The sequence below is a fragment of the Nyctereutes procyonoides genome, unplaced genomic scaffold (genome assembly GCF_905146905.1).
Source record: "Nyctereutes procyonoides isolate TBG_1078 unplaced genomic scaffold, NYPRO_anot_genome, whole genome shotgun sequence".
NCBI lineage: Eukaryota > Metazoa > Chordata > Mammalia > Carnivora > Canidae > Nyctereutes > Nyctereutes procyonoides.
This window is the reverse complement of record NW_026575020.1, coordinates 3,153,701-3,176,216: the sequence shown is the minus strand read 5'-3', so window position 1 is coordinate 3,176,216 and position 22,516 is coordinate 3,153,701. Positions and strand designations below refer to the sequence as shown.

Here is a 22,516-nt window from a genome sequence, read left to right as displayed (position 1 = left end):
AAGGTTTGCATAACCTAGGTATTGTGGACATTTGAAGAGCTTCAAGGTTTTTTTTTTTTAAATAATAAATTTATTTTTTTAATAAATTTATTTTTTATTGGTGTTCAATTTGCCAACATACAGAATAACACCCAGGGCTCATCCCGTCAAGTGCCCCCCTCAGTGCCCGTCACCCATTCTCCCCCACCCCCCGCCCTCCTTCCTTTCCACCACCCCTGGTTCGTTTCCCAGAGTTAGGAGTCTTTATGTTCTGTCTCCCTTTCTGATATTTCCTACCCATTTCTTCTCCCTTCCCTTCTATTCCCTTTCACTATTATTTATATTCCCCAAATGAATGAGAACATATAATGTTTGTCCTTCTCCGATTGACTTATTTCACTCAGCATAACACCCTCCAGTTCCTATTTCACTCAGCATAATACCCTCCAGTTCCAACCACGTTGAAGCAAATGGTGGGTATTTGTCATTCCTAATGGCTGAGTAATATTCCATTGTATACATAAACCACATCTTCTTTATCCATTCATCTTTTGATGGACACCAAGACTCTTTCTACAGTTTGGCTGTTGTGGACATTGCTGCTATAAACATCGGGGTGCAGGTGTCCCCGCGTTTCATTGCATCTGTATCTTTGGGGTAAATCCCCAGCAGTGCTGTGGCTTTCTATGTCTGGGTGACCCGCCTCTCTACTGAAGCTTCCTCACAGTCCTGGTGAGGGCTTCTACTGAGTCTGCTGTTTTGCATAATGACACTGATGTTGCAAGTCTCTTTGTAAAGTTGCTTGGTTCCACTGATTTGCATTTTTCTCAAAAGAGGTTAGTGTAGGGTGAGAATGCCTGCCCTCTTATGTAAGACTGCCTTTCTTCCTGACCTTTTGAGAAGAGTCCTTATGGCCCTTGATGACCAAATATGAGCCAGATTTAGTGACAAGAAGTGGTGAAAACAGAGTGTGAGAGACGGGAGCCTTTAGCCCTCCTTCACTCTCCTGTGTCCACAAAGTTCTCTCACTGATTCTGACTTTAGAAATACCAGTCTCTAGAGGCAGGAAACCTACTACAGACAGAAAGCCAAAGCTGCGGCCTTGAGATGTTATTTTCAAACATGGTGTTGTTACAGATGGATATATCTCAACCAGTGGGAGGGAAAGGTGTGGACTTGTAGGCTAGCACCCAGAAATTGTGCCTAACCCACAGCCTACCTTTCTATGTCATGGAGCATCCAAGAGTTCAAGTCTTGTATAGGAACATTATCTGGCAGCCTGGGTGGCTCAGTGGTTTAGCGCCGCCTTCAGCCCAGGGTGATCCTGGAGACCTGGGATCAAGTCCCATGTCAGGCTCCCTGCATGGACCATGCTTCTCCCTCTGCCTGTGTCTCTGCCTCTTTCTCTCTCTCTCTGTCTCTCATGAATAAATAAATAAAATCTTTTTTTTTTAAAAAAAAAGGAACATTATCCATCATGTAACGTTGGATGCAAAGGTTAAAGACAGCTCCTGTGTATGGAGCTTATAATGCCATGTCTCTTAAGTGTTAGATAATGGTGCCAGAGAAAATTGTAGGTCAAGAAAATCATGAAGATTCTTGACAGAAGAGTAATAAATAATAATAGTAAGAAATAATCGATTTATTATTCTGGGTATGCAATTCTTGAGGCTTTGACAAATGGAAAAGGCACACTTTTATCCAAATTAGAATTTTACCATCAGGTTTCTTAGATGCAGCCCCATAATCCACAAAGTTTATTCACTTATTGATGTTGTTTTCCTTTTACCGTGATATACCTTAGACACTGGGAGTGCAGCTACAAAAGACAGAGTTCCTGACTTAGAGTGAGGGAGACATTTGTGACAAGGCACCACAGTGGCATATTGGGGTGGCGCCACACTCATTCTGAGGTCTGCAGACATGTCACCATATTTTTTCCCATTATCCTATTGATGGCCCAAGAGCAGAATCTACTTTTCCTCCGCAACTGTTTATTCTGTACACCAAGCAATTCTCTGTGACACCAGCTGGGTGTCCTATAATTTCATTTAATTCTGACGTTATCTACTTGGATTTAGCATTAGATCCCACAAGGTAAGGGCTTAGTCCCACAGGACTGCTCTTACTTCAGATACTGATCACAAGTCCAGGTTGTCACCTGTACTTCTGAATGACTGGCTATACATCAGGGTTCCCATGACCCCTTCCTTGGGTTTGACAATTTGCTATAATGGTTCATAGAACTCAGGGAAACATTTATATTTACCAGTCTATTATAAAGGATATGATGAAGGACTCAGATGAATAGCCTGTTAAAGAGACACATAGGGCAAGATAGTGGGAAGAGATGCAGAACTCTCTCTGAACAAGCCATACTACTTGCACCTCCACATGTTCACCAACCCAAAAGCTCTGTGAATACTGTACTTTGGGGATTTTTATGGAGGCATTATCATGTAGGCATGATCTATCATTAGCCCAATCTCCAGTCCCTCTCCCCTTCCCAGAGGATGGGCAATGAGGTAGAAAATGCCAAGATTCTAATCATAGCTTGGTCTTTGTAGTGACCAGCCACCAACCAGGAGCCCACCAAGAGTGGCTTCATTAGAACGAAAGACATTCCTAGCACCCAGGAAATCCCAAAGGATTTGGGAGCTCTGTATCAGGAATTGGGTTAAAAACCAAATACTAGAACAAAAGATGTTCCTAGTGTTCTTATCACTTAGAAAATTATGAGGGTTTTAGGAGTTCTGTGCCAGGAACCGGGGGCACAGACCAAAATACACAATAATTTTCAAAGCAGTGGGAATAGAAAATACCCAAACTTTGATTTCTGAGCTGCCTGACCTCCACTAAGTTACATAACCTTTAAATGCATCTGTTTTCTCCTATGAACATTTACAATGATATTTACACTGAGGGCTACTGGTAAGAGTGAAGGATGCCAGGAAGACCGAATTCCTAACATAATGGCTACTAGCACATGGTAGGCGCTGAATCAATGTCAGTTCCCTTCCCCTTCAGGGTCTCCAGCCATTGCCACCACCCCCTTTAAAAAGCTTAGTGTTTTGAGAAAAATAAAAATCATAATGGCTTATAAATACATGGATATATGCTAGCTTTTTGGTGTAGTCCAATTTGTTTATTTTTTATTTTGTTGTTTGTGCTTTATGCGTCATATCCAAGAAATTGTCCCAAGACCCATTTTTCCCCATATTTTCTTCAGGGAGTTTTATGGGTCAGGTCTTACATTTAAGTCTTTAATCCATTTTGGGTTAATGTTGGTGAGTGGTATAAGAGCTGGGTGAATGACCATGTTTTCTCAGACCATTTATGGAAGAGACTCTCTTTTCTCCAATGAGTATTCCTGGCTGCATTGTCAAATATTAATTGGCTGTATATACGTGGGCTTAGCTCTGGGTTCTTGATTCTGTTCCATTGGTCTGTGTGTCTATTTTTATGCCAGTGCCATGCTGTTTTTGTCTACAGCTTTATAATATAACCTGGAATCAAGAGATGTCATGTCTCCCACTTTGTTCTTCTTCAGACATCAGTATTTTTTAAATCTTCCCAGCTGGGTCCAGTGTGCAGTCAAGGCTAAGAAGCAGTGACTTAGAAGAACAAGGAAAAAGAAAATGGGAAAACCATTATGGCATTTGAAAACCAGCACTTTGGAGTTGCACAGGTGCAGGTTCTGGCTCTGCTAAGGTTTTGAAGCCATGGAGCTTGCATTTTCTCCTGTGGAGAGTGAAGGTTATAAAATCTGCCCTGGGAGTTATTTGGGAGGATTCACACCCTGAAAGCAGAGTTCAGTTGCTAATGAAACTACTTCTAATAAAGCAGGACAAGGCCATAAGGCCTTATCTGCAATTCTGAAATCTAAAACATTCTGAAAAGCCAAGTTCTCTCCTAACTTGTCTTTGTCTAGTGTTTATTTATCCCGTTTAGTAGAACTATCCATATACTTCATGACAGAATCGGTAAGAAGTTTGTTCACAGGTCTCCCCCACAGCCATAAGAGGTCTGGGAGAAAGAGCTCCCAGCCAGTTGGGCTCTGTAAGGAATCTACCCTCTCATGCTCTTCAGGCACCTTTCTAGTGAATGCCAGGATTAAAATGTTGAATCTGATGTGTGATTGAAGTCTGTGAAGGTAGAGCCACACCCCTGTGCTATGTGGGCACCCATCCAACACCTTTAGCACCTGCAGAGGAGGGGCATTCACAGAAAGAAAAGAAGCACTTCAAGGGCTCAGATCCTTCTTGGCCTAGCATCTGGGAAGGAGCTCCTGGAAGCCCAGGGGCTGGATATGGTGTCCAGCAAACAGAGGGAAACAGGAACTAGAAGTAGAAGGTCTCAGACAAGATCACTTTTTTCATAGAACCATGAGATTAGGACAGGTCTTTATGTCCCACAAGCAGGCTGTGAGCTCGGTCATCTAAACTCATGATCCATTGGTCCTTTTTGCTGTCATCAATATGGAGCTGAATTCCCTCTCAACCACCCATCCTCCACCCAGTGACAGGGAATCTGGGGTCTTTTATTCACTATTGACCATTTTCTGAATGAGAGAAGGCTCCCAAGTCCTTGCTGTAGTACTTAGTGACAGTCCCTAAGGGCAGGTGACCCAGAAGGCAGAACCAAATTATATGGCCCCAGGAAAGCCTCCTTCTAGGGCTGACAAGGCCTAGAAGGAGGCTTCTAGGATTTTTTTTTTTTTTTAGATTTTATTCATTTATCCATAAAAGACACAAAGAGAAAGGCAGAGGGAAAAGCAGGCTCCTCAGAGGGAACCCAATGTGGGACTTGATTCCAGGACTCCAAGAACACACCCTGAGCTGAAGGCAGACGCTCAACCACTGAGCCACTCAGGCGTCTCTGGGGCTGGGAATTTGTTCTCATTTAAGGAAGGGGTGTTTCTAGACAGTCTCTGCTCCTACCACTGCCCCTCACTAGCTAGGGGGCCCAAAGCAAGTCAGCCAGTTCTTCAGGTGCCCGGTTCCCTACTGAAAAGCAAGGTCTGGAACAGACCATGCGCTTGAACTCTTGAGCACAACCCAAGTAAGAATTATACTGCACATTTTGCAACCCAACACACACATACATATTATTTTCTATTCTGTTCTCTCTCTCTCTCTCTCTCTCTCTCTCTCTCTCGGGCTGATCAAAATCCACTAAAATGACTTCACAGACCATTAATGAGTCACAGCCATAGTTTACAATACACTGCACCCATGACCACTGTAATTTAATGAAACAACCTGACAATGGTAGACACACTCAATAGGCAACATCACTTAATAATTTATGCATTTAATTTATTGACCAGGATCCAGAAGAGAGACGCAGCTCCCCAATAAATGTGTGGGAGATATCAGAAAGGGACACAGAACATAAAGACTTCTAACTCTGGGAAATGAACTAGGGGTGGTGGAAGGGGAGGAGGGCGGGGGGTGGGGGTGAATGGGTGACGGGCACGGAGGGGGACACTTGACGGGATGAGCACTGGGTGTTATTCTGTATGTTGGTAAATTGAACACCAATAAAAATTAATTTATAAAAAAAAAAAAAAGAAAATTTGAAAGTCAAAACACAGAAGTTGCAGAGCTGCAGGGACGCCCCACCTCAGAGATGAGCCACTTGTAAGTGGGCGTCAGCCATAAGTAAGTGTCTGACTTCCTGCATCCCTCTCATCTGTGGAGACAGGAGGATCCACATTTCCCCATGTACAGGACCCACTGCTGCCCCGGCAGCCTCTGGTGGGTGCACAGGGTCAGCTCAAGAAGGAGGTGCTATGGGAGGCTCATGGGATACAAGTCACAGGATGTCCTTATGTGTTGCCTGAGGGAGAGGCATGTGGATCAAAGACATTCTGCAACCCAGACACACAGAGATGGTCCATCCTCCAACACAGAAGTCTCAGAGTGCAGCAGCTAAGTAAAGGCAGACCTGGCCTCAGTCTCTGCCCCTCCTGCCTTACTAGCTCAGGCCCTGGAGCAAATTACATTCTTTGAGACCTTATTATCTTCGTCTGCAATAATAAGGACAGTAATGTTAACCACACAGCTTGTTAATTAAGTCTTAGAGGAATTAATGCTGAAATCTGTGGGAAGAGAGACAACAGGGCTCATCAGAGAAGCTCAGGTCTTCTGTTCACACTTTGCTGATCTTATCACACACACGCTCCAAATACTTGACTGCCACGTGAGTTCTCTGAGACTCAGTTTCCTTGCCTACAAAATGGGACCCCCTAGAGCCCCACATACTCCTTCAGCTATGGCACAACCAAAATTGACTCTAGGCCTGATAGGAGAGCAAGGGGGGTCCAGTCATATTTTCTTCTTTTTTAATTAAAGAAAAGCAATATTTGTTTTTGCACTGTTAGGGATTTACCCCGAAGATTCAGATGCAATGAAACGCCGGGGCACCTGCACCCCGATGTTTCTAGCAGCCATGTCCACAATAGCCAAACTGTGGAAGGAGCCTCGGTGCCCATCGAAAGATGAATGGATAAAGAAGATGTGGTTTATGTATACAATGGAATATTACTCAGCCATTAGAAACAACAAATACCCACCATTTGCTTCAACGTGGATGGAACTGGAGGGTATTATGCTGAGTGAAGTAAGTCAATCGGAGAAGGACAAACAGTGTATGTTCTCACTTATTTGGGGAATATGAATAATAGTGAAGGGGAATATAAGGGAAGGGAGAAGAAATGTGTGGGAGATATCAGAAAGGGACACAGAACATAAAGACTTCTAACTCTGGGAAATGAACTAGGGGTGGTGGAAGGGGAGGAGGGCGGGGGGTGGGGGTGAATGGGTGACGGGCACGGAGGGGGACACTTGACGGGATGAGCACTGGGTGTTATTCTGTATGTTGGTAAATTGAACACCAATAAAAATTAATTTATAAAAAAAAATAAAAAATAAAAAAATAAATAAATAAAAAAGTTAAGGTAGGCCTTATAATGTAGCATGGCTTTAGTGAAGGAATACAAAGTGCCCAGTGCATCATAAATATGCCAGCCACATATATTCCTCCTTCTTCTTCACCCTGCTTATGGCCCAAGGTCACTGACTAAAATGAAAGAAGCAAAATTAAGAGTCAGGCATGAGAGCAGTTGGGCACCCTGAGGAAGCAAAGGCCAAGTGTCCGCCAGGACAGGTAGGCACCCATAGCTGAGAAGGAAGGAGTATGAGTGCTCTGAGCGGGTGTGTGATGTAGAATGGTCGCAATGCATGCATCAGCATCCTGGAGATATTAAGAACACTGGCACTTAGAAGTGAGGACCCTCCTGGGCCTCATACATACTTGCAATCCTCCCTCTCCAGAAAGTTCCAGTATGTGGCTATCTCACCCTCCAGCCGCGTCTTGACATCCAGCAGCACCTAGTACTTGGTTCTGCTGCTCTAAATCGGCCCGGATCTGGGCCAGCTGCTCCTCCATGCTGCCGATCAGTAGCTGGATCACAGCCAGTTACAGTGAGAGTGAAAACCCAGCCCTGTCGTGCAGAACAGCAATTAGGCAGTGAGCAGTCTCCATAAGAGCTCGCCACTTCAAATAAGAGAGGGCGAACTGCACTCCTTGTCACTGCCCTTTGTTGCTAAAATGGAGGTTTCAGGTTATTTCTTTGGAGAAGTTAAGCTCTGTTCCCCGAGTGACCATCTGGCGTCTCCCTGGAAAGATGCACGGCTTTGAAGATGCAATAGATCTCTCAAAGGGGTAGAGAGGTAGAGTTCACTGGGCATGGGGGCCTCCAGTCTCAGCGCCAGAGCCCCAGAGAGGCCAGGCAATAGAAGAGAGGGGTGCGAAGGTGTTGGAACTAAAGGAAATTAGAGTGACTTCAGCCCCTTCATGATTCAGCTGGAAACAAGAGGGACTGTGGGCTCCTCAGGGGCTCAGAGCAAGTCAACCACAGGGTTTGGAATTCGGCCCAGGGTTCCTGACTCCAGCACATTCTCTTTACTCTACACCAAATCTTTCTTATTAAAAGGCCAAATGGTAACTATTTTAGTCTTTGCAGGCCATACAGGCTGTTTGCACTACAGCTACACAACTTCACTGTTGTGGCACAGGGCAGACCTAGATGGTGTGGAAGTGAATGGGTAGGGCTGTGTTCCAATAAAATTTTATCTAACAAAACAGGCAGCAGCTGGAGGTGACCTGTGAGCTGTAGCTTGCCGACCCTGCTCTATGTAGCACAATGAATGAGGCCTAAAAATTGGATCCCTCAGAGCCAGTGGGGGGACTGTTAGCCTGCCCTGGAAGCCAGAGGGCTGGGGCAAGGGAAGGGCCTCACCTAGGTGAACTCCAGAAGTGGACACTGGACTCTGGACACTGGACCCTCCTCTTTACCAATGCATTTAGGCCAAGACCAGGAGTCCTTCCAGATACTTTTTAACCTCAGAGCAAAGCAAAGGTGGTTGACATCGCTGGTGCTGCTACTCCTGTTCTTTCTGAAACTTGGGTGTGAAATGGCTCTAAAAAGTGACTCAGCTACCATAGTCATTGGGAGAAGTCACAAGACAGGGAGAATGTTACCAACAGAGATTTTCTTTAACCAACATTAATCAAGCACTTAGGATATGCCAGACATCAAGATGGACAGTTGAGATGCGTTCTGTCCCACCCTGTGAAGGAGGTAGACTCACCCCCCTTTCCATGGGGAGAAGGAGACTGCAATGCTCCGGGGTTAGGAGGCCCGCCACAATCGCACAGCTAGTGGCAGCAGGACTGGGATCCCAGCACTGGTTTTCTGAAGCCCAAGTTGCTGATGGTTTCCTATTATGGCAAAAGGTTCAGTGATGTATTTGGTTACTTATTTAGGGCTTAAGGAGAAGACTTTTGGGAAATAAATTGATCTTAACCAATTGTTCAAAAAGATAAAATTCAAATGACCTTAGGAAACTTCTATTTTCAGCAAGAATTAGATCATTGCATACATATGCTAACATCTATGAAACACACACACAAAAAAATGTTTTGTTGTTCACAATGTTCCCAGTTATCACCTGGCATCTCCTTTTCTAACCATATTGCTAAAGTTTTCCCAATATCCTAGGGAGAGTACCATTCAGTGTAATTCAGTCCACAAACTATCCTGGTGATTCTCCCAGTCAGTGCATCTGGCAGCTGGGCCTTTCTCTCTGGAAGCTTCCCTGAACCCAGCTCTGCCTCGATGGGCCCTCACTCCCACCCCAAGAAGGAGGCCTTGCTCTAAGACATCGAGAGGCAGGCCCAAGGCTGTGCACCAGTCTCCTTAAAGGCCTCAGGGAAAGTCACATCTTTGAAACACACATCCTTGCTTTTCCAGTCCCCACTCCAGGAGGATCCTGCTACCTGTGGGAGTTTCTCCCAAACATCAAATAAGCCAGACATTTTATTACTTTACTGTGGTCCTGGGTAAGTTTTCCTATAAACTGGAGTTAATTAAATGCAACTGCTTTGATATGAGGACAGAGTTCCTCTGGGAATCCTAATACGTGTAGCACTGGGTCCATGTTCCAGGAGGTCCTGGTGCTGGTGGGCATAAATATTTCCCAAGGTCTACAGCCATGGCTTTGTCATCCATCAAAAAAGAGACATGGGCAAGGTTGGAGGATAGCTCGCAACCTCTCTAGCTTACACGTACCATCCAAACACAGAAGATGGTGTCCATCCATGTCCAGCAGAGGGGGCAGCGCTCCTGGCCCTGAGCTGTGGGGCTTGGTATCATATAAAAAGCTTTAACAGGCATTTTGGGTGGCCAGACAGGTCTTGGCAAGTCAGATAACTCCAGGGTGGAAACAGGGACCCCAATGAATTGGACAATATATCTGAGGGAAAAGGAGCCTACAGGAGCCCCAAAGGGGCCTGGACTCCTGGCCTGCAACCCCTATGTGATCGCTACAGCTCTGGTCACAGCCTGAGGTCTGTGTTCTTACTGAGCCTCGTGCTCCAAGAATAAGGAGATTCTGAGTTTGGTGGTTTCCAGTTATTTTTTTAAAGGCGAACTATAGTTCCAGTATGGAGTTTTAGCATCTCAGAGAAAATGTTTCTGTTCTTAGGGGACATGAAAGGAGGAGAAAGGAAAAATATTTATTGGCCCGAAATAATAATAAACCTTGTATTTGGAGAAAATATAAAGACCTCAGAGAGACCTGGTAGACTTGGCATCAGGACACTTACTTTGATCCCCACCTGTTGGTTGTGTGTTTATGAACACATCTTTCCTACTCTCTGGCCCTTAAGCTCCCCATCTGTACGTGGAAGAACCTGGGTCAGATCATCTGGAAGTCTCCTTATGATTCTGACAGTTTAGGACAGTGCTAGAGAATAGAACTTTCTAGAATAATGGAAATATTCTACATCTGCACTATCCAGTATGATACCCCTAGCCACATTTAGATATTGAGCACTTGAAATGTGGCTAGTGCACCTGAGGAACTGAATTATCAATTTTATTTAATTAAAAATTCAGGGATGCCTGGGTGGCTCAGTGGTTGAGCATCTGCCTTTGACTCAGGGCATGATCCCAGGGTCCAGGATCAAGTCCCACATCAGGTTCCTTGCATGGAACCTGCTTCTCTCTCTGCCTGTGTCTCTGCCTCTCTCTCTCTCTCTCTCTCTCTCTCTCTCTCTCTCTGTCTCTCATGAATAAATAAATCTTTAAAAAAATTAAAAATTCAATAGCCAATTTGTAATTTTTAGCTACCATATTGGACAGAACAGGCCTAGGATTTTAGAAATAAGATCTGGTTCTGTTCCATCTATTGGGTTTATCAAGCTAAGCACCTTCTAGGCAAATTTGCACAGGGACTGAACTGAAATCAGGAAGGACCACTGGTTTATACTCAGTTATGAGAATATCCAGTTGGCCAGAAGCTCCTCTGCCTTGGTATTCCAGCTCGCTGAAATGTTACCCTCACCTCCACACTCAAGAACCACAGCTGGCTAAGCAGTGTGTTTGTGTCTCCTGTCAGACTCATGGCCCTGCCTGCCAGACCTGCATGCAGAATCATGTCCAAGAGCCCCAGGCAGCTTCCCGGAGCCAATCCATCTCTCGTCATTTCTTGGCAAGTCCAGAGAGGAGATCTTTAATAGAAACATCATCTCAGCTCATTAAGGAAGAACAGCATGTTTGAAGGCTGAGGTTCAGAAAGGTGTATGAGATTCCATTTCTGACTCTCTCCTCTTAATCTGCCATGACCAGTCTTGCCAAGTCGGGTCCTTTACTGAACCTCTCACATTGACCTTCCTACTGTCACAACCTGAGTTGAAGTCCCATTAGCTCCTTCCACACACTTATATCAGCTTCCCCCCTGCCCCTCAGCCATCCTTTTGGCACTCCTTGGCAAAATGTCCTAAAATACTACTCTGGCTATGCCATCATTGGGCTCAGAACCTACAGCAGCCCTCCCCCTGTCTTCAAGATAGAGTCCAGGCTCTCTGTGGAGTATCCAAGCCCCGCCTCCCACCGGGGTCTGATAACTTCCTACCTGCATAGGTTGGTTTATGTAATGTACTCAGCACAGTACCAGGTGCACTAAGTGCTCAGTAAGTGGTCATTATTATTGTTGTTATTGTTATCTGTCCCTTTTTGAGGAAGGATGAGGACTTACCCACACTGGCCTCAGCCCCCTCTCTAGTCATAGGCAACTGGACAGTGGAGATCACTTGCATTTTTTCTGTAGCTCCTGCACCCAGCTGTAGTTTGCAAATAGGATCAGAATTGCAAATTGCTTCATAACTGCCTATACTGAGTCCTGGGTCACCCACTTGATAGTTGTGTGACCTTGAGCAAGTTTCTTAACCTCTCTGTGTCTCAGTTTTCTCATTTACAAAGAGAAAATAAACGTACCTTTCTCACATATTGTTGCAAGGTGCAAATGGGGCACTTAAAAAAATATCTGAAAGACTACCTGGGGTTTAGCCAGCCCCTAAGGCCGAATCTGCATGTAGGAGGCCATCAGTGAAGATTTTTTTTATATAAATTTCTTTTTTATTGGTGTTCAATTTGCCAACATATAGAATAACACCCAGTGCTCATCCCTTCAAGTGCCCACCTCAGTGCCCCTCACCCAGTCACCCCCACCCCCCGCCCACCTCCCCTTCCACCACCCCTAGTTCGTTTCCCAGAGTTAGGAGTCTTTCATGATTTTTTGAATGAATGAATGATCCCATTGTGGCAGTTGTAATGAGGTAGAGGTGTGGGGTTATAACAGTATTATTCTCAATTACAGTAGTTTGGCTTGGATTTCTGGCATAATTATCTCCCTCTTCTCTTTATTCTTTTATTACTTGGCTCCAGACTGATTGCCTGGATTGCCTTTAACTAGTTTATGGCATGCGGGCCTTACTAGCGAGTGACCCCCAAGCTTCTGTGGAAGCAGAGGGGCATAAAAATAAATATAGAATTTGACCATGTTCCTCTTGATCCCAGCTGAGTAGAACTGGCTGGTGGATACAGCAACAAAGATACAAACAGAGAAGGCTGTGCTTGCAGGGCCCCTGGATGAGGCTTTATTTGTCAGTTAACTAAGCATAGACAACATGAGGTGGCATAGACAACCAGAAACATCAGCAAAGAGAGCAATTGGCAGGTGGAGGCAAAAGGCAATTTGTAAGAAGAGGGGACCAGGGCACCCCGTGCAGATCAGAGCGTGTTGCTCGCAGCCCACTGCCCAGCGCCGCTGCTGGAGGGCTTCCTTGCAGGCCCCTGATGGTGGTGGTCAGACGCTGCTGGGCAACGGTCCAGCTACCCAGCCCCAGTCTCTCCGAGATCCACCAATGCTGAGGGACTTCAGTAGCGGCCCGGAGGGCAGGGCATGCAAGGCACACAGACAGTGCGGGGCACACAGATGGTGCGGGACACACTGGGGGAAGGTGCACAAGGGGGACAAGTGGGAGTGGAGCATGGGTTAGAGGGCAACCTGTGGAAGAAAGGCACATGTGACAAGGTTAGAAAAAAATCCAACTCAGCAACAGGTGCGGCAGTTCTGCCCCTCCAGATGGCTCTCAAACTTGCCCACTGCTCACCTTCTCCACCCAGCTCCTTAGTCCACCTCTATCATCCCCAGCCCCTCTCTTGCCCCTCCTAACCACCATCAACTTCATGGCCTGAGCCAACTTCTACAAACACAAATATAAGCGTGCCCCTCCCTGCCTAAAACTTTCAATGGCTCCACGTGGGCCATGACAAAGAGCAGCTTCCTTCCACACAACTGTCACATCCTCCTGGAAGCCCTCCCTGATCTCTCTGTATCAAGTCCCCCAGTGGTACCATGTGCCTCCTCCCAGAATGATGCGTGATTATCTTGTTATGGTCCATCTCCCCATTAAACAGTGAGGTCACAGCCATGCACATATGCACACCCTGCCAACCTGGCCTGGAGCAGGCACATAATAAGAATGTGTTGAATAAGATGAACTAAGTAATTAATACAGAAGGAATACATGGCAAAAGGGGAAAGGATGATCTCAGAGACTGACAGGTGTGGGCTCAAAACCAGAAACAACACACTGGACAATAGATGAGAGCCAAAGAACCCAGAAACTGGACAGGCACCTAAGGACCACATCCAGCCTGAAATCTGTTTTGTATGGCTGGCACTGTGGTTTTTTTGTGTGTGTGTTTTCTTTAATTGGTTAAAAAATATGTAAAAATCAGAAGAATTTAATATTTAAAAAACATCCAGGTTCCCAACTTCTCTTGAACGATCAAAAGATCCAATAATACTGGAGCTGTATCTCACATGTTAGAAATGGTCCTGAGAGGGGCAGTGCCCTCACTGGACTAGGCATAGCCCTCTGGTTCTCCCCAGCTCCCACAGTGACCCATGTCACTCATGTGCATTCACAGCCTGCTCCTTGAAAAGCATTTGACTTTGCAACTCTTGCCACAGAGGGTGAGACCAAATGACAGGAAAGCAGGACTGAATGCAGAATAAGAAACTGCCTACAATGGTAATCCCAGCCCACCAGGTGTCCACAGGTGTCCCAAGGTGTGTCCTGCATCTAGGTGACCACCAGGCCCTGTGGAGCCTACCTGCACCGTCCAGCTTCCGACCATGGCCAGGCCCTCCTGAACACTTCCCTTGTCTGAATCCTCCTCCCTCTACTCTGTCCTTCCTGTGACCCATCTGTGCCATCTTCCTGAAGAGCAGCTTTGAGCTTTCACTGACTCAGTGAAGAAACGTTTACTGAGCATTTACTATGTGCCAGGTGCAGGATATAAAAATAATCAATAATGTCTCTGAGTTCTAGGGGTTTACCATCTAAGTGGGGAGATAGGCAGTTAAACAAAGTCTATCATTTCCTTCTCAAAAAAAAAAATCAGGTTTCTCAATTGCCTATGAAATATGGCCCTTCCGCCCCAGCACAGCCTTCATGGTTCTCCAGGAATGGGCCCCCCTGACCTCTCCTGTCTTCCTTCCCACTGCAACTCAATCACATTAAGCTACTCCTTTGTCCTCCCAAGTGTAGAGAACCTTTCCCCCAAGTATGATCTCCAGTTTCTTTTCTGTCTCGCTAAACAGATGGAAACAACCTGAGAGCAGATGACTTGTCACCATCTATCCCCACATCCCCCATGGTGCCCAGCACATGGGGAGCCCTTGGAAAGAATTTGCTAACACGGAAAGGCCAGGTTTGGGATGGCAGCAGGAACACCCACCTGACTTTCTTTGGATCACACCAGCTTCCCAACTACTTCTTAATCATGACAGGGCTCTGTCTCCTGCATAGCCTCAGTTGCTCCCCATAGCCTCCTCCAACCCTTGCACACACCTGTACAGACTCAGCCAGGCCCACTCACTTGCAATCCTCGCTCTCCAGCAGGCCTCGGTACGTGTTGATCTCACACTCCAGCCGGGCTTTGACGTCCAGCAGCACCTTATACTCCTGGTTCTGCCGCTCCAGGTCACAGCGGATCTCAGCCAGCTGGGACTCCACGTTGGTGATCATGCACTGCATCTGGGCCAGCTGGGAGCTGTAACGTGCCTCAGTCTCTGCCAGGGTGTTTTCCAGAGAGTCCCTCTAAGGCAAAGGGAAAGACCAAATACCTGAGGAGTAGACCTATTTTCCTGGTCCAGAAAGAACCAAGAAAGGCCAAGTGTCTCTTTGGGGTTGGGAATGACCCCTCCCTATCTAAGTCACTGTGGAAACTAAGCCCAGCAAGGCTGAATGACTTATTCAAGTTTAAGCAGCTGATGGGTCGCAAGACTAGAATTTGAACCCAGGTCCATGTGATCCTAAACCCCTTATTCCTTCTTCAGGCTCTGTCTGCCTTTAGACTTTGGATCTGAGGTTTATCAGGTTTGTACCCTATGGCATCATTTAGATCTGTGACCTTAAGCCCTGGCTGCCAGTTAAAGTCACATGAGAGCCTTTTTAAAAATCCTTGTGCCCAGGCCCCACCTCCAGAGGCTCTGATTTCACTCATCCAGAGAGGAACCTGAGATTAGGAAGTGTTAAAACTCCAATAGGAAGCATGGGTTTGGAATGACAGACCAAGCAGATAACAAGTCTTCCTGGAGAGTTGTGTTCGACAGTGCCCACCCAATCCATGTCAGATTTGAGACGTGCCCCTTTGATCTCTGTGCTGGGTCTGGGGAGAAACTTCCCCCTAGAAGATATTAGCTGAGTAAGCATCCGTGGTGGCTGAATCTGGGCCTCCTCCTCCCTCCTGGATGCACCCAAGCGCAATGCCACCTGGGATCCAGAGGCCACCCAGCAGCACCCACCAGGCTGTGCTGGGCCTGGAGCTCGATCTCCAGTGTGTTGACCGTGCGTCTCAGATCAATGATGTCCGACTGGTAGCTCTGAAGCTGCTCAGAGCTTGTGGCCACCTGTTGATTAAGCTCCTCCATCTGCAATGAGGAAGACAGAAGAAGGGCAGGAGTCCATTCTCAGGGACACTAGGGAGCCCGGCCCACCTGCAAGAGGCTCACCTGTGTGTTGAACCATTCCTCCACGTCCCTGAGGTTGGTCTCCACCACAGTCTCATACTGACACCGCATCTCCTCCAGCATCCTGTTTAGGTCCACAGGGGGTGCAGCGTCTACCTCAATGTTAAGGCGGTCCCCCAGCTGGCATCGGAGGGCACTGACTTCCTGAAAAGGCACAAGGCGCGAAGTCACATGGTCTGCTCACAACCCAAAGGAGACATAAAATGATGGAACAGAAGATGCTAAGATGTCTACATTAGAGGGGCTCTTTGGGGAATGCAGTCCACTCTGCAACATCCCTCTGGTCTTTGGGCTCCAGCCGGACACCCTCGCAAAGGCAAAAGCACTCCATCACACCTCCTATCACTTTGGCAGAAGCCAAGACTATCATCAGGATTTGTTGGCTCTCCTTGAGCTAAAGAGGGAAGCCTGCAACCCTGTATTCCCAGCCACCCTCCCAGCCTGTGTTCATCTGGCAGGAAGGGCAGCAGGAGCCTGGCTCTACTTGGTGCGAGGCCAGAGTGAGCACAGGCAACTCCCCAGGCTTGACTGCCAAGGAGAGAAAGTTGTCTCAGAGGCTGCCCGGAATATGTGATAACACCTCATTAGTGCGGTTTCTAGTTCTCTGATTTAAGTAGGATGAGTCAGCCACCTCAGGGCATTCAGTTAGTATCTGGTGACTGATTATTACTTTACATTGAAGCCTAAGGAAACCCAGCCAGGATTCAGAGGCACTTGTTCTTTCAAATCCCAAGTCAAGAGGTTGAGAGTCAACCCAGAGAAGGAGGGGCAAGACCCCAGGGTTCTGGTGGGCTTTGCAGCACACAGATGCCCAGGGTAGAGGAATTTCTCTCTAAGGACCTGCAGGAGATGAGGGGGAGATATCAGAAAATAAAAGGTTGAGCAATGGCTTTTGAATTAACTATATTATGTACAAACAAAAGAGTAGAAGAAGAACGGTGAGGACAGAAAAAAGAAAACCACTGCACTTGGTCCTCCTTTGGAAGAAATGCGGGTCACCCCCAGCAGCCCAGACTCACAGAGATGGACAGGCCATTCAATGCAAGTTCTGGAACATGACCCCCTCTGGTCTGCAGGCACCACTCTACTCCCAGAATATGGCTCCCATGAGAAAAACACGTGCAGTCACTGCAAGCCTGGCACTCACACACAAGACCACAACACAGAAGAGAAGGTTGCTCGTGCCTCTGAGCACAGACCAAGTGATAGGTGTTTCATGCTCATGGCCTGCATTAAAGCTCACAGCATTCTGTGTGATGGTGCTGCTCTAGCACAAACAAGAAAGCTCAGGAAGTTTCAATAAATTGGGCAATTCATAGAAACAGTACATGGTACCCCTGGGAATTTCAACCCATGTCTATCCAACCCAAAACCTCACATTCTTCCCGCTCTGCTTCCCAGGGCCAAGTCAACTTGACTTAAGGGCTCACCTCTTCGTGGTTTTTCTTGAGACACAGCAGCTCCTCCTTCAGGGACTCCACCTGGGCCTCCAGGTCCGCCTTGCACAGGGTCAGCTCATCCAGTATCCTGCGAAGGCCGTTGGTGTCAGCCTCCACCAACTGCCGCATGGCCACCTCTGTCTCGTACCTGTGCAAGGACAGGGTCAGCAACTGAGGACTGAAGCTGAACATAGAATTCAGGGAAGCCTTGGAGCCTGGCGCTTCTCCAGCCCTCTCAGAAACTAATGAAAATCTGCCCCAAAGATGTTCAGGGACAGGGGTGCCTCCATCCCCTGGCCAAACTCACTTGGTCCTGAAGTCGTCTGCAGCCAGCTTGGCATTATCAATGTGCACGACCATCCTGGCATTCTCTGCCTTGGTGCACAGAACCTGGGGGCCGAGGCACAAGAGGGGGTTAATCCAGGACCAGAAAAAGGAAAAGGAACCCAAATGAGAAGCCGGTAGCTGACGGGGCTCAGTAGCCTGGTAGCCATCCCTGAAGAAGCCCCGTTCCCCTAGAGCCCTGGGGAATATTTTGGTGAACTGCTAGTCCTTGGAGAACATGGGATTTAGTTTTTAAGCACCTAGGTCTTCATAAATACAAATGCTCCACTTGGTTGCAATGAGCAATGTGGAAGGGAAGAATCTCATCCAAAGTCATTCATGGGACACACAGGTCCTTAACAAGCACTAACATCTACTGAAAACTCACCAGGTACCAGAGGCTGTGTTAAACACTTGACCTGCATCAACTTGTGGAATCCTCTTGACAGCCCCACTAGGTGAGAACCCTTATCACCCCCACTTTACAGATGAGGAAACTGAGGTCTAGGGAAAGGAAGAGCCTTCCTAAAGTCATGCAGTGGTAGAACAGAGACTAGATCCCAGACCTCCTTCATATTAAGGAAGGGCTGAACGCCCAAATAATGAGATAATCCTATGCCCTAGGGAAGTCTCTTTTCCCCAAATGTGGCTTAATTAACACGATTCATATCTGGAACACTAACTCTTCTGGTTGCCTGACCTGTGAGTCTGTTCACTGATTGCCCTCACCTTCTGCTGGAGCTCCTCAATGGTCCTGAAATAAGACTGGTAGTCGGGACACATGGTGGGCACTTGAGACCGACAGGCCTCTTGAATCTTGCTCTCCAGCTCCGCGTTCTCCCGCTCCAGCTGGCGCACCTTCTCTAGGTAGCTGGCCAGGCGGTCATTCAGGAACTGCATGGTCTCTTTCTCATTGCCATTGAAGGAGCCTTCACAGTACCAGCTGCAGGTCCCCGAGGAGCTGGAGATGCCACTCGTTGGCCGGCAGCTGCTAGGCCAGCAGGAGCTGGATAAGTAGGTCTTGGAGAGGCAGCTGGCAGGCCGGTAGGTAGTGGGCATGCAGACAGAAGGTACGCATGTCATGGGCTGGCAGACATAACCCAGGCACATCTCGGGCCGGCAGCTCATGCTGCTGGAACAGACAGAGGAGGGCCGCTGGCAGCTCTTGATGAAAGCTGGTGAACAGTTGGATGTCATGTCGGGAAGGCCCTTTCTCCTCAGCTGCAGCCACCTGGATTACCAGTGTCTACAGACCCCAAGGCTCAGGCCTTTTTATACCCCCTGGAATGAGGGGGTTCATGCTAGAAAGTCATCACGGGGTGGTGTTGATGTTTATACTCAGCCCCAGAGGAAGCTGCTAATTAATTTATAATTTGGTTTCCAATAAGAAGTTCCTTTCCTCATAAAAGAGGCCAAGCTAGTCATTTGGCTAAAGCAGGACACTGGGCTCCTATCATTGACCACCAGGGGAGAGCTTCAGGACACATCTTCAAAGGATCAGCTCGGTGCCTGGGCCCTCATTACCAGGGTGGGGCTGCCAGGAGACCACAGCACCTGCCCCTATGCTGTCAATGGCCTTGCCTGTGGCACCCCCTGCCTTCTCAGGCCCTGAGAAAGGCTGGAGTTCCGTGGGGCAGCAGCTATTCCTTTTAATGAGAACATTCCCTGTGGGCAGATGCTGGCCCCCCAAGGAGGAAATGTGTGGGTGCCAGAAGCCGCAAAGATACAGGCAGTGGTATAGATCCAAGGAGTCAGGAAACAGAACCTCTGAGGTTTCTAAACCTGTATCACCTTCCCACCCAGGGGAGACACAGACAGAAAGCCTAAGAATCAGGGGCGTCTTTTCAGCTGGATGCAAGTAATAAAGAGAGACATGAGGACCCCACTCCCAGAAAAGGACATCAGTGTCATGACAATCTCCATGAGGCAGACACTCTATCTTGACCATCTCTGGATCCTTCCTTCATTTATCACTGCTCCACATTACAGACATGTCAGGAGTTCCATGATTGTTTGTTCAAAGGACAGGGGTAAATAGGCTAGAACAGGCTCTACTTTCACTTTCTGCAACAGAGGGCTCACTTTGGGACCTCAGAGATGAGAAGCAGTGTGAATCAGCTCTCTTGAGAAGTGACACTCTGCAGCTCTGGGATGAGCTAAGCTGGTGGGTTGGGCGAGGGGGAAACTGGAGCAGATGTCTCCAATTATAGAAGCCTTGGGCGTTCCTTAAGAAAGCAATAGGCAAGGGGTGTCTGGGTGACTCAGGTGGTGTCCGACTCTTGATTTTGGCTTCGGTCATGATCTCAGGGTCATGAAATCGAGCCCCGAGTCGGGCTCCATGCTGAGTCTAGAACCTGCTTAGGATTCTCTCTCTCTCTCTCTCTCTCTCTCTCTCTCTCTCTCTCTCTCTCTCTCTTCCCATCCCTGTGCTCGCTTGCTCTCTCTCTCTCTCAAAATAAATGAATCTTGAGACACCTGGGTGGCTCAGCAGTTGAGCACCTGCCTTCAGCCCAAGGCATGACCCTGGAGTCCCGGGATTGAATCCCACATGGGACTCCCTGCATGGAGCCTGCTTCTCTCTCTGCCTGTCTCTGCCTCTGTGTGTGTGTGTGTGTGTGTGTGTGTGTCTCATGAATAAATAAATAAAATCTTTTTAAAAATAAAATAAATGAATCTTTTAAAAAAGAAAGCAATAGGCAAAACCAGTGGTGTTCAGTCCTGCCTACAATATATCCATGAGTTCACATACTTCATGTTTAATATGTGGGGTCAGAGAGCCACTGGTTACTCATTAATCTTCTCAAAATAATATTAGGGTATAAGTACTTGTCTTATTTTTTTCTTTTTGTTTTAATTTTTTTAAAGACTTTATTTATTTATTCATAGAGACACACACAGAGAGAGAGAGAGAGAGAGAGAGAGGCAGAGACACAGGAAGCAGAGAGAGAAGCAGGCACTATGCAGAGAGCCTGACATGGGACTCAATCCAGGGTCTCCAGGATCATGCCCTGGGCTGCAGGCGGTGCTAAACCACTGTGCCACCGGGGCTGGCCTGTCTTATTTTTTTTTCATCTATTACTAGAAGTGTTGGAAGACCAGGGAAGAGGAAACGCCATGCAGCCCTGTTCCCTGAAATATGTCACATAAATTCCCATTCCTTTGTCTGGAGTAACTATTTAGAGAAGGCAATGACAACAGATGGAAGGAGGTTATGATGGCATTACCAACTACATGGAATGAGACTCACCAGACCAGCCTTCAAAATCATAACCAGCATTTATTGAATCTCTGCAAGTACTAGGCACTGTGCTGGGTGCTTAGCATTAATTTGTCCACTTAATCCTTACCCAAGAAATTATAAAATAATTGTTATTGTAATAAGGCATAGCAGTAGGTTCTCAAAGTGTGGCCTCCTGTAACATTCAGGAACATGTTAGAGATGCAATTCCTCAGGTCTACCTCAGACCAACTGAATCATAAATTCTGAGGGTGGGGCCCAGCCACCTGTGTTAAACGAGGTCTCTAGGTGGGGTTGAAAGCCTCTAATGTGTAGGAGCATCTATATCTTGCCACCAGAATTCCTCTTGCAAAGAGAACTGTTTTTACTTGAAAAAAATACATTAAGTTCTTGTGGTAGAAGATGGGACCCCAGGTGCCTGGAAGTTGTTGGCTGGCAAGACACCAGAGGGAGAAAGGGGAGAGGAACTCCAAGTTCCCAGGACAATCATGGAAGCAAAGGGTGAAGGAGAGAGAGTTGCAGGAGCAAGGAAGACAGACACCAGAAAGAAGATGAGGGTCTGTGCTGTGGCATGCAGTCCCACTCCACAGTGTCTGCGAGACCTCAGCAAAATCCACTAAACTCTAATGCTTGGCACAAACACCAATTCACATGACAGAGGAAAGACTGGATCTCATGTCTGAGTAGAAGGACAAGGAGGAAAAGGAAACTCCATTCCACTCATGTGGAAAAAGAGGACAGCGGGATTCAAAGCCCCGACCGCATGGGGATGGGTGGCCCCAGGGTGGGAAGATACACAGCCGGGTCTCAAACCCAGCTCTGTCTGAGTCCAAAGCCTATCCACTGTACCCCAATGCCTCTGAGACCAAAGCCAACTCCTGGCCAAGTAGTGTATTTGAAAAAGGAGAGAAAAGGGAAGTCACTCAGAGAGGGGCAAGGAAATGGGAGTAGACATGGAAAAACACCAGTGAGAGCTGGGGGCTATGTCCAGAGTGGAGGGCCCATGTAAACAAAGATAGATAGGGGGCACCTGGGTGGCTCAGTTGGTTAGGTGCCTTCAGCTCAGGTCATGATCCCAGGGTTCTGGGATTGAGCCCCACATCGGGCTCCCTGCTCAGCGGGGAGCCTGCTTCTCCCTCTCCCTCTGTTGTTCCCCCTGCTTGTTCTCTCTCTCTTTCTCTCCCTCAAATAAATAAAATCTTTCTTTAAAAAACAGTCGATAGTATTTACCCCAAAGATACTGATGTAGTGAAATGCCAGGATACCTGCACCCAAATGTTCATAGCAGCAATGTCCACAATAGTCAAGCTGTGGAAGGAGCCACGATGCCCTTTGACAGATGAATGGATAAAGATGTGGTATATATATACAATGAAATATTATTCAGCCATCAGAAAAGACTAATACCCTCCATTTGCTTCAACAAGGATGGAACTGGAGGTATTATGCTGAGTGAAATAAGTCAATCAGAGAAGGACAATCACATGTGGTTTCACTCATATGCGTAATATAAAAAATATTGAAAAGGATTATAAGGGAAAGGAGGGAAACTGAGTGGGAAAAATTAAAGACGGAGACAAACC

At 47.1% G+C, this 22,516-nt stretch overlaps 1 protein-coding gene across 1 annotated transcript; it reads right to left on the bottom strand.

Moving 5' to 3' along the window:
• Positions 1-12,458: 12,458 nt before the first annotated feature.
• On the bottom strand, positions 12,459-18,957 carry KRT32 (keratin 32). The gene is made up of 7 exons (XM_055321075.1): positions 18,425-18,957; positions 17,679-17,761; positions 17,363-17,519; positions 15,915-16,076; positions 15,708-15,833; positions 14,780-15,000; positions 12,459-12,896 (listed from the first exon to the last, which is right to left on the bottom strand). The coding sequence occupies exons 1-7, from the start codon at positions 18,890-18,892 to the stop codon at positions 12,767-12,769; spliced, it is 1,347 nt and encodes a 448-aa protein (XP_055177050.1). The 5' UTR covers positions 18,893-18,957; the 3' UTR covers positions 12,459-12,766.
• Positions 18,958-22,516: the final 3,559 nt, after the last annotated feature.